Source organism: Theropithecus gelada, chromosome 1, assembly GCF_003255815.1.
Source record: "Theropithecus gelada isolate Dixy chromosome 1, Tgel_1.0, whole genome shotgun sequence".
In the NCBI taxonomy this organism is placed as follows: domain Eukaryota; kingdom Metazoa; phylum Chordata; class Mammalia; order Primates; family Cercopithecidae; genus Theropithecus; species Theropithecus gelada.
In genome coordinates this window covers 70,640,656-70,653,876 of record NC_037668.1, presented here as the reverse complement: position 1 = coordinate 70,653,876, position 13,221 = coordinate 70,640,656, and the positions used below count along the sequence as shown (strand labels likewise).

Sequence of the window (13,221 nt, the reverse complement as noted above, 5' to 3'; positions counted from 1 at the left end):
TAGGAAACAGCATTGGGTTGGCCATGGTTTGCCTACTCTTGAAAAGAGACTTTGCCCCACGAATGGTGAGGATGCCAGAAGCTTGTTCTCTTCCATAAAACAGGCCCCAAAGGGCTTCCTCCTGGAAGTGGTTAATTAATTCTACTTTCTTACATGTTTACAAAGCACCTCCCCATAAATTACCGCCTCACAGCAACTCTACAGGGCAGGTGGAGCTGACATTATCTTCCCCTCTTCTAAATGAGGGAACTGAAGCCAGATGAGGTATCTGGAGAGTGAGGGGCTAAGCTAGAGGTGGGCTCCAGGCCTCACGCTTCCCCAGCTCTGCGCACTGGCCCTGCCCTGCTGTGAGTGATGACAGGAAATTCCTGCCATGCATCCCCTCCTGGAGGAGGAGGACAGAGGTGGAAGAGGTGAGCCCAGCCACAGGGGGAGCAGCTAAATGAACAGGGAATCCTGACCATCATACTGGGCTCATCTGAGCACTGCCTTTCCCCTCCCCAAATGACTGAGCTGCCAGTAGAAATAACTGAGTGCCAGTAGACTAACAGCACTGAGAAACCATGAAGTCTTGGCCCAAGGGACCGTGTCAGGCATGTCTAAGAATAAGGCATCCTCAGAATCCAGAGAGTTTGGGCCAGAAAAGACCTCATTGTTTGACAAACAACACTCCTTGTTTGACAAAGGAGGAACCTGGTCTGCAGAGGAGGTGAGGTCTGCCCAAGATGACCCAGCTTGGTGAGTGAAAGAGCTGGAGGCAACACCCGCCTCCCAACCCAAGCCCTGTGTCCCGTCAGGCTGAGCTGGGCTTCGCGCTCCAGGCAGCCTCTCTTTCTCTCTCCTATGTCCAAAGAGCTCTGGTCCCCTCTCCCCTTCACCCATCACCACTACCACTACCATAAACCCTTACTGCTTACTTAAGGCTTGTTATACATTGTTACAGATTGTTATACAATCCAGGCATTGTTATACATACTCTAGAAATAGTAATTCAGTTGTTCCTCAAAATAACCCCATTAGGCAGACACCATAATTTTCCCTGCTTTATAAGAAACTGGGTCACAGAGATGTTAAGCAATGAAAGCAAGGACACACAGCTAATAAGTGGCAAGGCTATGATGTAACTCCAGGGAGTCTGGCCCTAGTCTGTGCCCTTGACCATTGTGGAAGATGGGCACAGTCCCAGATGGGCACCTAAACACCCTTTCACTCACCTACAACTGCCACCCAGCTGGCCGTGTGTGCTCTCACTTCAGAGCTGAGTCAAGCTCAGTCATGTACCAGCGTCTCAAGTTTCCCACACACAGTTGCACAATCTCTTACACCATCACATCCTGTCATATCACATCACCCCTCAAGCCCTTCAGTTAGATTCATGGCTTGCTGGTCATTTAGTGTCAACTCTCCACCTCCAGCGCCGTGCTGGGCACCAGCGACACGGATGCATCAGACCATCTCCATGCTGAGGTTTACTGCAGAGGGAGCAGACGGTACCTTACAGTTAGCCGTCTAAAGGCAATGATGGAAATGTGAACAAGCACAGTGGAAGCAGGGAAGGGAGAGGAAGAGGGTGCTTCGCCCTTAGAGCCGGGTTTCTCAGCCTGGCACTGTGATGTTTCTGCCGGTGTTGTAGAGGCCTGTCCCGTGCGTTGGAGGATGTTTATCAGCATCCTTGGCTTCCACCCTCTGGATGCCAGTAGCCAGTGTGACAACCAAAAATGTCTCTGGGCATTGGCAGATGTCCTATGGGGTGCCAAAGCCGCCTCTGTTTGAGAACCAGTTGCAGTGGAGAGGGAGGGGTGGTTCTCAGGAGGAAGGCTTTCCAGAGGAGTATCTGTGCATGCCCTGAAAGGTGATTAGGCCCGAGCAAAGATGTGAGGTGTCGTATGAGGGAGTCACCGCGTGTGCCTCGTGAGTCATAGTTGGGGTAGAGGAGTCACTTTATTGCAAGAGCTTAGAAGGGCTTCGGGTACGGCTGCCGCGGTGGGATGATTCGTCTGTCTGCCGGCAGGCCTGGCCTTGGTTTGGAGGCTAGCCATGTCAGGGCTCTTCCAGGGAAGCAGCCTGGGTGGTCCAGCCCTCTGCAGGCAGGTTAGGGCTCAGCTGTAGCCCCAACCTGGGCCTCTTCCCCCAGGCACCAAAATGAGGCCCCAGGGGACCCAGTGGGGAGGGTTATCTGTCCAGCCCCACCTGGAACATCTGGCTGCAATCTCCCAGCTGACCCTGGGGTGTGGCTGAGAGTTGCTGTGGAGATGAAGGCCCTGGGCTGAGAGCTTGGGGGAGGGGCGGTGCGGGGCCAGCCCCAGCTGGAAGACGGGCAGGCAGGGAACAGGGGTGAAGGCCAGGCTGAGAGGCTAAGCCGGAGAAGCTGGCCCTTTCCTCCTTGTAACTGGCGCTGAAAGCTTGGCGGGCAGTTAGCCCCTTTTTCCCCACAATAGCATCCAGTAGAGCACAGGGAGGGTTGAGATGGAGCTTCAACCTGGCCCAGGGATCCCTGCTGGGGATGACCTAGCCGACCTAGTCCTCCTGGAGTAGAGGAATGTCTAGCAGGAAGGATGGTGAGACCAGCCAGAAGTTCCAAAACACATACCCCTCCCGGCAGTGGTCTAGAATCCTAGATCAAGGGTTGGCAGGAGGGCCACATCCAGCCAGCAGCCTGTTTTTGTCTACCCCGTGAGCTAACAATGGTTTTTACATTTTTACAAGGTTGAGAAAAAAAGAACAATGAGTGACAGAGGCCATATGTGGCTCACAGACCCTGCCTAATGGATTCTAGCTAGCCTTTTACATAAAATGTTTGCCAGTTCGGCTCTGGAGCACTTTGACTTTTATGCTCCCTATTGACAGGGAACTCACCACCTGTAAGGTGGGCAGCCTCATAACCTGAAGTCGATAAAGCTCTTCCTTCCCCGAAGCTGGAGTCTGGCCCTGGCGCCTCTGCCCTCTGGGGCTACAGACCTGCTGGGTTCCTCTGCCAGGAGCAGCTGAGCAGGGCCTGGAGACTAGCTTTACTCCCCGAGGCAGGCCCCTAGTTCCTTCAGGTTCCTCCGTACTCTTACATTCTTAAGGTAATGATTTCTGGCAATTTCAAAATGGAAAACCTTGTCCCTAAGGCTCCTCTGAAGGTGGTGACTTCTCTTCTTGAGAGAGCAACAGTGACAACAGTAACAGCTTATCCATGTACCAGGCAGTGCTCGCCGCCTTATGCCGCTCTACAAAGGGGAAGTGAGAAGTTCCTTGGTAGACAGGCAGACATGTGGTCTCACCCACAGTTGCCTAGACTGGCAGGAGGTGGTATGGGGATTCCCAGGGTGTCCTTAGGCTTGTGCAGGCCTCCCCCTCACCCCAGGAAAGCCACTGGGTGAGGAATAGCTTCGTGTACCAGAAGCCATCTGGTCCAAAGGATCTCAGCTGCCCACAGTCAACCTGCTTCTCTAGGGTGGTCTCCATGGTGGGTGTCCTCTAGGCTCAGTGAGGCACCTGGACAGAGATCTTTAGTAGCCCCTCAGCTCTCGGCTGGCCGATGCCATGGCAGTCCCCCTGGGAACTGACCAGAACCGCTCCTCCCTCCTCAACACGCTTGCCGCCACCCAGACCCCACGGCTGGGTGAAAAGACCAGGCTGGGAAGGGAGCAGAGAAGCGGGTGAATGGCCGAGCCTGGCACATTTGGTGTGCGGGACACCGACTGCATTCTGAGGGGTGGTTCGCTGTGGGAAATGAGGTCTGACTTTGGTGGATAGGAAGAGTCAGGAGCAGAATCCAGATGAGACCCAGGGCAGGCTGCCTGGGTAGAGAAGTAGGACAGACTCGGAGGCAGAATCGAGAGGACCTGGTGATTGGTGGATGTGGGGTGGTGGCAGCATCAAGTGTCTAACTCCTAAGCTTGGGATGGGCATGTGAGGTGGGAGCGTTCAGAACAGGCACGTGCCAGGTCTCACCTCACACATGACCCAGGGCTGCGGAGGCTGCTGGGAGCCCACGGGATTGGGCCTGTGGGATCCTGTCAGGGCATAAGTAGAGTCTTCTTTCCTGAGGTGCACCCAGACACTTCTAGGGAGGATGTGTCCAGAGCTTTTCCCTATGTAGGGTTCTTCTCATTCTCCAGCATTCCCGCCTTTCCTGGGCCAAGAGTCAGCATGGAACCCCATATGAATCCCCAGGGAGGAGAGGGCACAGAGCACCGGAACCAGCAGTAGGAGTGGAAAACCAGGCGTGGCTTCTTCCCAGAAATCTCAGGCACCAAGAGGCAGAAACCCACTCCCCAGCCTCAGCTTGGCCAGGAAGTGCTGCTGTGGGCTGGAGAGGATGAGTCTAGGCCAAGGTTAACATGCAGAGAGCTGGCTGCTCACCCTTCCTCCACCCCATAAAGTGGTCTGAGTAACAGAGCAGCTAGGCAGCGTCCAGGAGCCAGCCCTGGACAAGGTTGGGTCCCTCTGACTGTGTGACCACAGACAGGAGACGTAACTCAGGGTGGAGCTCTGGTCACACCTCACTTATACACCTCTCTTATTAGTTGCCCCAACATCTCAACAGATCTTCAAGCTTATTTAGGTAGTTTCAGGCCTTACTTAGCACCTATTTACTCTTTCTTTGTATACAATTCAAACAAATTCCATTTGCTGACTTCTTGGCAGATTTCAAAAGGGGTGTGTAGAGTTGTACAAGACAAGCCTCTGAACCACGGAGGAGTGGGGGAATACCTTAGAACTATGGACTGCAGAAATTTAGCCATCAGGAGCCAGTCTGCACAGGCGCAAACACCTCTCTTTGCCCCTGCAGAGAGCCCCAAGGGCAGACACCATTGCCCTGCAGCCCTGCTTGTAGGTCTGGTTGCTCAGGAGAGCAAAGTGAAATCTCTTCAAATTTTCACCCCATAATGGGTCAGGAAAGGTTGGACCCTCAAAAGGGCAAGCGCCATTTATCTGGACAGTTCCCATATCCACCCTCATCCAGAACAGCCTGTTCTTGGTGGAGCCTGATAAACAGGGCATTACCGTTCCCAACCAGTCCTCCTCTGGGGTTAGTTTCGTCCATAGAAGAACACTTTGTGTTTTGTTGCTCTGTCTTTTTCTCAAAATCTACCTTCCCTCTGCCCCCAGCGGAATCAAGGGGTTCTAAGAGGAGAGCCAAACATCTTTAGTTCATCAATTCCTCCATTTACTCACCAGGTATCCCTGGCATTGGCTCTGGGACAGACCAGGTGTGAATCAAGTGTCTTCCTCAGGGAAGACAAACTCCTGGAGTCAGGGAAACCTGCATCTCGAAAGGTTTCAGCAGTAAGGCCAGGGGTACCTTCCAGGCAGGAGTGGTAGCATCTCAAAGGTGTAGAGGAGTGGGAAATGGTATATAGCGCAAAGGTGTGGTAGGTAGGGAGATTGGATTGATACCAGGCAAGAGCCCCGAATTTGAGTTACGAGTTTAAGGCTTGGGGAGACTCTGTTAGTGGTCTGCACAGCCTTCAGGCCACCAGTGTGCAGTGGGGTGATTTTAGGGATGATGACATCAAGCACTGGAGAGCGCTGTGTCACTGATTCCCTGCAGCACTGTGAAGCAGCTACTGCTAATGTCTGCACTTTAGAAATGGGGCCATGGAAACTCAGAGATGAAATAACTTGCTCATGGTCACACTGGAAATAAGGGATGGAGCTAGTACCTGAATTTACTTGTGTCCAGATTCAGAGTTCAGGTTTCTGTTCACTGCCCTGCCTGGCATCCTTGGAATGGACAAGCAGATCCTTAGGGCTTGCCTCTGCCCTACCAACTGTCCTCGCCCGTTGGAGCCTGGCCTCCATCAGATGCCTCCAGACTTGGGACAGGTTGTGACAGGGCAGGCAAAGAGATGACTAGAGGCTGAGGACCCACAGCAATGGGAAGGAAGGCACCAGGAGGCAGGCCCAGCATATTCAGTGGGCATTTCTGGGACTGCAGGCCCCCGTTTGGCAAGTGTGCCCGCCCACACCTTCCTCTTTTGCTAGACCTCGGTGGGTTGGAAGGGATAGGGAGGACCAACAGCAGTGATGGAGGCTGCATACCGCTGTGTGTGTATGAACTTGCGGCATGCACACACATGGAGGGGTGTTGGGATGGGTTGGGTTCAAATGGAATTGAGTTTGAGCTGTAAGTGGTAGGGGATGAGGGGCCTGTGAGTTTGTGACTGGCTGAAGCAGGAATATTCAGATTCTGTGAGCATGGTTATGTGTGTGTGATGGTATACGTGCACAATAAGCCGTTTCTGGGTAACTAGGCCTGCACTCTGCTATACGTGTGGCTGGATGGGTCTGGCCAGTCCCGTGGCACTGAGAGTGTAGTGAGTGTACTCAGGCAGAACCGGTGCTGCCTGCCTACCACATCCCTGGGAGCTGGCCAGGGTGGGGGCAGGGCTGGTGGGCAGGTCTGTCCTAGGACAGGCGTTTCCAGTTCCTGGAACTGCTTCCTTGTGTGGAGCCTTTCCCCATACCTCCTAGCTGGGCCCTTGGGAGAGGGGAGGAGGCCATGCATGGGTCCTTCAAGGGGGTGCTCGCAGGCCAGACACAAGGGAGCTAGGCCTGGGGAACAGAAAGCCACAGTGTGAGTCTTTCAAGCACATCTGAAGGGTGACATGTGTGAGTTTGTCACACCAGGCCCTCAGTGCGGTCAGGGAGTCTGTACTTCCTGGATGGCGGAACCCGTCTGTCAAGCCCTGCTTCCTCCCCAGCAAGGGGTTGGGGAGAGGGCCCGGTGGCAGGAGATGGGCCCTTGGGGCTTTGAGACATGGTGAGGATAAAACGGGCAAGTAGGAAGGCCCTTTTCCTTCTGTACTTCTTTTTTTTTTTTAAGACATAGAGTCTCACTCTGTCACCCAGGCTGGAGTGCAGTGGCGCAGTCTTGGCTCACTGTAACCTCCATGTCCTGGGTTCAAGCGATTCTCCTGCCTCAGCCTCCCACATAGCTGGGATTACATGCTTGCGCCACCACGTCCAGCTAATATTTTTTTACTTTTAGTAGAGACAGGGTTTCACCATGTTGGTCAGGCAGATCTCAAATTCCTGACCTCCCGTGATCTGCTTGCCTTGATCTCCCAAAGCGCTGGGATTACAGGTGTGAGACACCACACCTGGCCTTGTACCTCTCTGTTCTATGCCTGAACTTCCACCATTGGTCACTTGCTGTCATCCCAGCAAGTCACACTGAGCCTGTGAAACCACAGGGCACTGGAAACCACACGTTAGGGGAAGCGGGAGAGTTGGCAGGGCTCTCAGATGGGCTCCAACCCCTTGTTTCTTGCCTGGGGAAACTGAGGCCCACAAAAATAGAGGGACTTGGCTCAAGAACATGGAGTGAATCTGTGGCAGAGCCAGGCCCCGGCCCTCTCTTAGGGAGGGGTGCAAGGGGAAAGGAAAAGGAAGACTGGGTCCTGGCCCGGGGCTTGCCCACCCAGGCTGCATCTCCCCCTGCAGGTGATTGAGGAGTTCTACAACCAGACATGGATCCACCGCTACGGGGAGCGCATCCTGCCCACCACGCTCACCACACTCTGGTCCCTCTCTGTGGCCATATTCTCCGTTGGGGGCATGATTGGCTCCTTCTCTGTGGGCCTTTTCGTTAACCGCTTTGGCCGGTAAGTAGGAGAGGTCCTGGCACTGCCCTTGGAGGGCCCATGCCCTCCTGCCCAGGGAGTCCCAGATGGGGTGGGAGGTGGGGGAGACTTCCCTGTCTGTTCTAGGGTATTACCTATGACCCAGCCCCTGGGAGCCCAAGGAATGTGGGCACTGGCCTGACCTGTGACCCCACCCCCAGGCGGAATTCAATGCTGATGATGAACCTGCTGGCCTTCGTGTCTGCCGTGCTCATGGGCTTCTCGAAACTGGGCAAGTCCTTTGAAATGCTGATCCTGGGCCGCTTCATCATCGGTGTGTACTGCGGCCTGACCACAGGCTTCGTGCCCATGTATGTGGGTGAGGTGTCACCCACAGCCCTTCGTGGGGCCCTGGGCACCCTGCACCAGCTGGGCATCGTCGTTGGCATCCTCATCGCCCAGGTAAGCTACGGCAGGATCTACCTGCCCGGCACAGCCCCTGCCCACAGCTTCAGTGGCTCTTAGATCTGTGCCCTGCAGGGCAGTTTCTCTTCCACCCAGCCCCCACAGCCCTGCAGAGGACAGCTATGGTACACAGGTCCAGAGAACACAGCACCATGGCCTCCTAGTTGAGAGCAAGATGACTTGACTCTTCTCAATCCCTTTCTTCTCACTCTAGGCCGCCAACCACAGGGCCCGCCTTCCCCCAGCATGCCTTAGGCCATTATGTGCAGTGTACCCTCTCTCCAGGAGGCTTCCCCTTCCCTGTCCCCAAAACCCTCCTGTGGCAGAGTAGCAGCCCCCGTTCTCTGTCCTGGACACATCTGTGGCCTTGGCATTTGTCCTCCCAGCAACACTGTGGGGTAGGTCCTACTTTCCCCACGTGACCGATGAGGAAACTGAGGGTTCAGAGAGGTTGAGCCTCATGCTAGTGGCAGAGCCTCTAGAACTGGGGCTCTTCTGTGAAGCAGCAGCTGACACAAAGTAGGGAAGGCCACTCTGGCAGGACGGGGTGGGAAGGGGGGTCAGGGCAGAGGCTCACGGCCCCTGCTTCCCCCAGGTGTTCGGCCTGGACTCCATCATGGGCAACGAGGACCTGTGGCCCCTGCTGCTGAGCATCATCTTCGTCCCGGCCCTGCTGCAGTGCATCGTGCTGCCCTTCTGCCCTGAGAGCCCCCGCTTCCTGCTCATCAACCGCAATGAGGAGAACCGGGCCAAGAGTGGTACGGGCCGGGCCCTGCCCTCCTCCCCACTCCCTGAGCCCTGGCCTTCTTCCCACTCTGAGCCACCCCCACCTTCCCTCCGGTCCCTCCAGTGCTGAAGAAGCTGCGCGGGACGGCTGACGTGACCCATGACCTGCAGGAGATGAAGGAAGAGAGTCGGCAGATGATGCGGGAGAAGAAGGTCACCATCCTGGAGCTGTTCCGCTCCCCCGCCTACCGCCAGCCCATCCTCATTGCTGTGGTGCTGCAGCTGTCCCAGCAGCTGTCGGGCATCAATGCTGTGAGTGCCCCCACCCACCCTTCCTGTGCCCCAGCCAAGCCCTCTGGTCAAGTGTGCACGGTGAACAAGCCCCAAACTTGAAATAACAGATACGCCTCTGCCAAAGGAGAACCTTCCCTTTAGAACCCAAGCCTGTAAGGACACTACAGTGCAGTGTCCTTCTGCCTGAGTATTTGTCCCCTTCATTCTTTACTCATCCTGGGTTCCACATGCACTGCTACAGAGGCAGGGAAGGGCCACAATGTCCAGGTAGGCTCCAACAGTTTCTGTTGTCTGGCAGGTCTTCTATTACTCCACGAGCATCTTTGAGAAGGCAGGGGTGCAGCAGCCTGTGTACGCCACCATTGGCTCCGGCATCGTCAACACGGCCTTCACTGTTGTGTCGGTGAGTCTTCGCTTACTGGCTCCCCCAGCCAAGCCCCAGGGAGGAGGCGGTGCCATCTTCCCTGCTGGTCTTTGCAGTGCCCTGTGACTTTCCCGGCTGTTGAGGCGAGGCCTCTGGGTGGGTGGGTTCAGAGGGGCACCAGGCAGGGGTGGCACTGACACTATCTCTGCCCACAGCTGTTTGTGGTGGAGCGAGCAGGCCGGCGGACCCTGCATCTCATAGGCCTGGCTGGCATGGCAGGTTGTGCCATACTCATGACCATCGCGCTGGCACTGCTGGTGAGTTGCCAGGTTCTGGAGGGTGAGGGATGTGGGGGAGTTCGCCTGGGCTTCAGATCCCAAAATGCCTGTCTCAGCCCCAGGCTGGCAGGCCAGGTGGTGACTGCGCTCTCCCTGGCTGTGGGTTCGACCTTCTGGCTCCTAAAGTTGTCACCTTCTAAACCACACACATCCTCTCTTGAACTTGCTCCTCCCTGCTTGATGGATTCTCAGCACAGCACCTCTGGTCCCAGACCCCAAACTCTCACCTCCTTAAGGAATTACTTTGCCTAATATTAACCCTTTCCAATCTTCATCTGTAGCCTCAATTCATCTTCACAGCAACCCTGGAAAGTACTGCTCTCCTCCCCACAGAGGTGCAGAACCACGTCTTACCTCATTCAGTTCACACGACTAGAGGTGTAGTTCAGTTCTTCCCATTTTATGGGGGAGGAAGCCTAATTCCCAGTGAGGTTAGTAACTTGTCAGATAAAGGATGAAGCCAAGAATCAACCTCAGCCCCAAGCCTGTGACTGTGACCGCTATGCCAACCCTGTGCCTGGCACTCACACACAGGCAGTCGTTTATTCAGCCTCTGGGCAAGGAAAGCACCATGACCATCATTTTACAGCTCAACCTGGGCTTGGAAAGTTTGGTGGTTGCCGAAAGGCCGGACAGGCAGCAAGTGGAAAGACCGTAACTTTTCCACTCGGGCCGCCTCAAGGAGAATGGTTATATGAGAACCATATGCTTAGTGCTTACTCTGTACCATCCGGAGCTGGGCACCGCACAAACCTTAGAACCTGAATCCACCCCACCCCCAGGAATGTTCTTCTGCATCCTGCCACAGGCAGACTGCACTGCAGGCACAGCCAGGGGACCACGGGGCCTCTTAGCACCCTCCACATGCATACCACATTACCACTCCCAGGGGGTGGGCTCACACTTGGAACCAACCCGCAGGACTTAAGTCATTTTGTTCAGATGAGGAAACGTAGGCCCAACGCTGGATACACAACAAATCCAGGACCAGCCCCAGGCTTCCTGCCTTCTAGCATGGCTCTGCTCTGGGCTGCCTCTGTAGCTTCTGTTTCCCCTGAGGATCCATCACAACCCAGTCTAACTTTTCCCCTTCTTCGTCATCCTCAACAGGAGCAACTACCCTGGATGTCCTATCTGAGCATCGTAGCCATCTTTGGCTTTGTGGCCTTCTTTGAAGTGGGTCCTGGCCCCATTCCATGGTTCATCGTGGCTGAACTCTTCAGCCAGGGTCCACGTCCAGCTGCCATTGCTGTTGCAGGCTTCTCCAACTGGACCTCAAATTTCATTGTGGGCATGTGCTTCCAGTATGTGGAGGTGAGAACCCCCACTGTCTCTGTCCTCACCATTTCTCGCCTGCACGCATGACCCCACAGTGCTGTGCAAAGTGCTGGCCCAGCATTCTCATTAGGAATCATGCTGAGGAGGAAATCGAGGGTAGGAAGCCCAGGTCACATGACCAAGAATGCTGACCTCAACTCCAGGGTTCTCCCCTTAGCCTTGAGTGGTGCTCCTAGAGCCTATTACACGCTAGGTGCAAGCGTGATCTCATTTAATTATGATAGCCTTCCTGGGGAGGTGGATGTTCCCTTTTTCAGCTCAAAGGCCCAAAGGTAAAGTGACTTATCCAAAGTCCTACAGTCAGGATGTAGGGTCATGACTCCAACCAAGCGTGTCTGTATGTCTTTCAGCAACTATGTGGTCCCTACGTCTTCATCATCTTCACTGTGCTCCTGGTTCTGTTCTTCATCTTCACCTACTTCAAAGTTCCCGAGACTAAAGGCCGGACCTTCGATGAGATTGCTTCTGGCTTCCGGCAGGGGGGAGCCAGCCAAAGTGACAAGACACCCGAGGAGCTGTTCCATCCCCTGGGGGCTGATTCCCAAGTGTAAGGCGCCCCAGACCACCAGCCCGGCCTGCTCCCAGCAGCCCTAAGGATCTCTCAGGAGCACAGGCAGCTGGATGAGACTTCCAAACTGACAGATGTCAGCCGAGCCGGGCCTGGGGCTCCTTTCTCCAGCCAGCAATGATGTCCAGAAGAATATTCAGGACTTAACAGCTCCAGGATTTTAACGAAAGCAGGACTGTTGCTCAAATCTATTCAGACAAGCAACAGGTTTTATAATTTTTTTATTACTGATTTTGTTATTTTTATATCAGCCTGAGTCTCCTCTACCCACATCCCAGGCTTCACCCTGAATGGCTCAGTGCCTGAGGGTGGGGACTATGCCCTGTCCAGACACTTGCCTTCTTCACCAAGCTAATCTGTAGGGCCGGACCTATGTCCTAAGGACACACTAATCGAACTATGAACTACAAGGCTTCTATCCCAGGAGGTGGCTATGGCCACCCCTTCTGCTGGCCTGGATCTCCCCACTCTAGGGGTCAGGCTCCATTAGGATTTGCCCATTCCCATCTCTTCCTACCCAACCACTCAAATTAATCTTTCCTTACCTGAGACCAGTTGGGAGCACTGGAGTGCAGGGAGGAGAGGGGAAGGGCCAGTCTGGGCTGCCGGGTTCTAGTCTCCTTTGCACTGAGGGCCACACTGTCACCATGAGAAGAGGGCCTGTGGGAGCCTGCAAACTCACTGCTCAAGAAGACACGGAGACTCCTGCCCTGTTGTGTATAGATGCAAGATATTTATATATATTTTTTGGTTGTCAATATTAAATACAGACACTAAGTTATAGTATATCTGGACAAGCCAACTTGTAAATACACCACCTCACTCCTGTTACTTACCTAAACAGATATAAATGGCTGGTTTTTAGAAACATGGTTTTGAAATGCTTGTGGATTGAGGGTAGGGAGGTTTGGATGGGAGTGAGACAAAAGTAAGTGGGGTTGCAACCACTTCAGCGGCTTAGACTTTGACTCAGGATCCAGTCCCTTACACGCACCTCTCATCAGTGTCCTCTATTGCTCAAAAATCTGTTTGATCCCTGTGACCCAGAGAATATATACATTCTTTATCTTGACATTCAAGGCATTTCTATCACATATTTGATAGTTGGTGTTCAAAAAGACAGCAGTTTTGTGCCAACCGTGATGCTCAGGCTTGAAATGCATTATTTTGAATGTGAAGTAAATACTGTACCTTTACTTGACAGGCTCAAAGAGGTTATGTGCCTGAAGTCGTACAGTGAATAAGCTAAAACCCCTGCTTTTAACAATGGTACTATACAACCCCTACTCCATTAACTCCACCCACCTCCCGCACCCCTCCCCCCTACACACAAAATGAACCACGTTCTTTGTATGGGCCCAGTGAGCTGTCAAGCTGCCTGGTGTTCATTTCATTTGGAATTGCCCCCTCTGGTTCCTCTATATGCTACTGTTTCCTCTCTAAAGACAGCTCATCTTCCTTCTTCACCCCTGAATTCCAGAGCACTTCATCTGTTCCTTCATCACAAGTCCAGTTTTCTGCCACTAGTCTGAGTTTCATGAGAAGATGCCGATTTGGTTCCTGTGGGTCCTC

At 54.0% G+C, this 13,221-nt stretch overlaps 1 protein-coding gene across 1 annotated transcript in view; it reads left to right on the top strand.

The window, feature by feature from the left end:
* The window catches only part of SLC2A1 (solute carrier family 2 member 1), a 33,573-nt gene extending 21,052 nt beyond the window's left edge, over positions 1-12,521 (top strand). The window contains exons 3-10 of the mRNA XM_025394504.1: positions 7,438-7,598; positions 7,778-8,018; positions 8,617-8,779; positions 8,872-9,059; positions 9,340-9,444; positions 9,621-9,722; positions 10,854-11,057; positions 11,432-12,521. Of these exons, the coding sequence (XP_025250289.1) occupies positions 7,438-7,598; positions 7,778-8,018; positions 8,617-8,779; positions 8,872-9,059; positions 9,340-9,444; positions 9,621-9,722; positions 10,854-11,057; positions 11,432-11,632 (1,365 nt within the window). The 3' untranslated portion in view covers positions 11,633-12,521. The remainder of the gene's footprint in view (positions 1-7,437; positions 7,599-7,777; positions 8,019-8,616; positions 8,780-8,871; positions 9,060-9,339; positions 9,445-9,620; positions 9,723-10,853; positions 11,058-11,431) is intronic.
* The last annotated feature ends 700 nt before the right edge of the window (positions 12,522-13,221 follow it).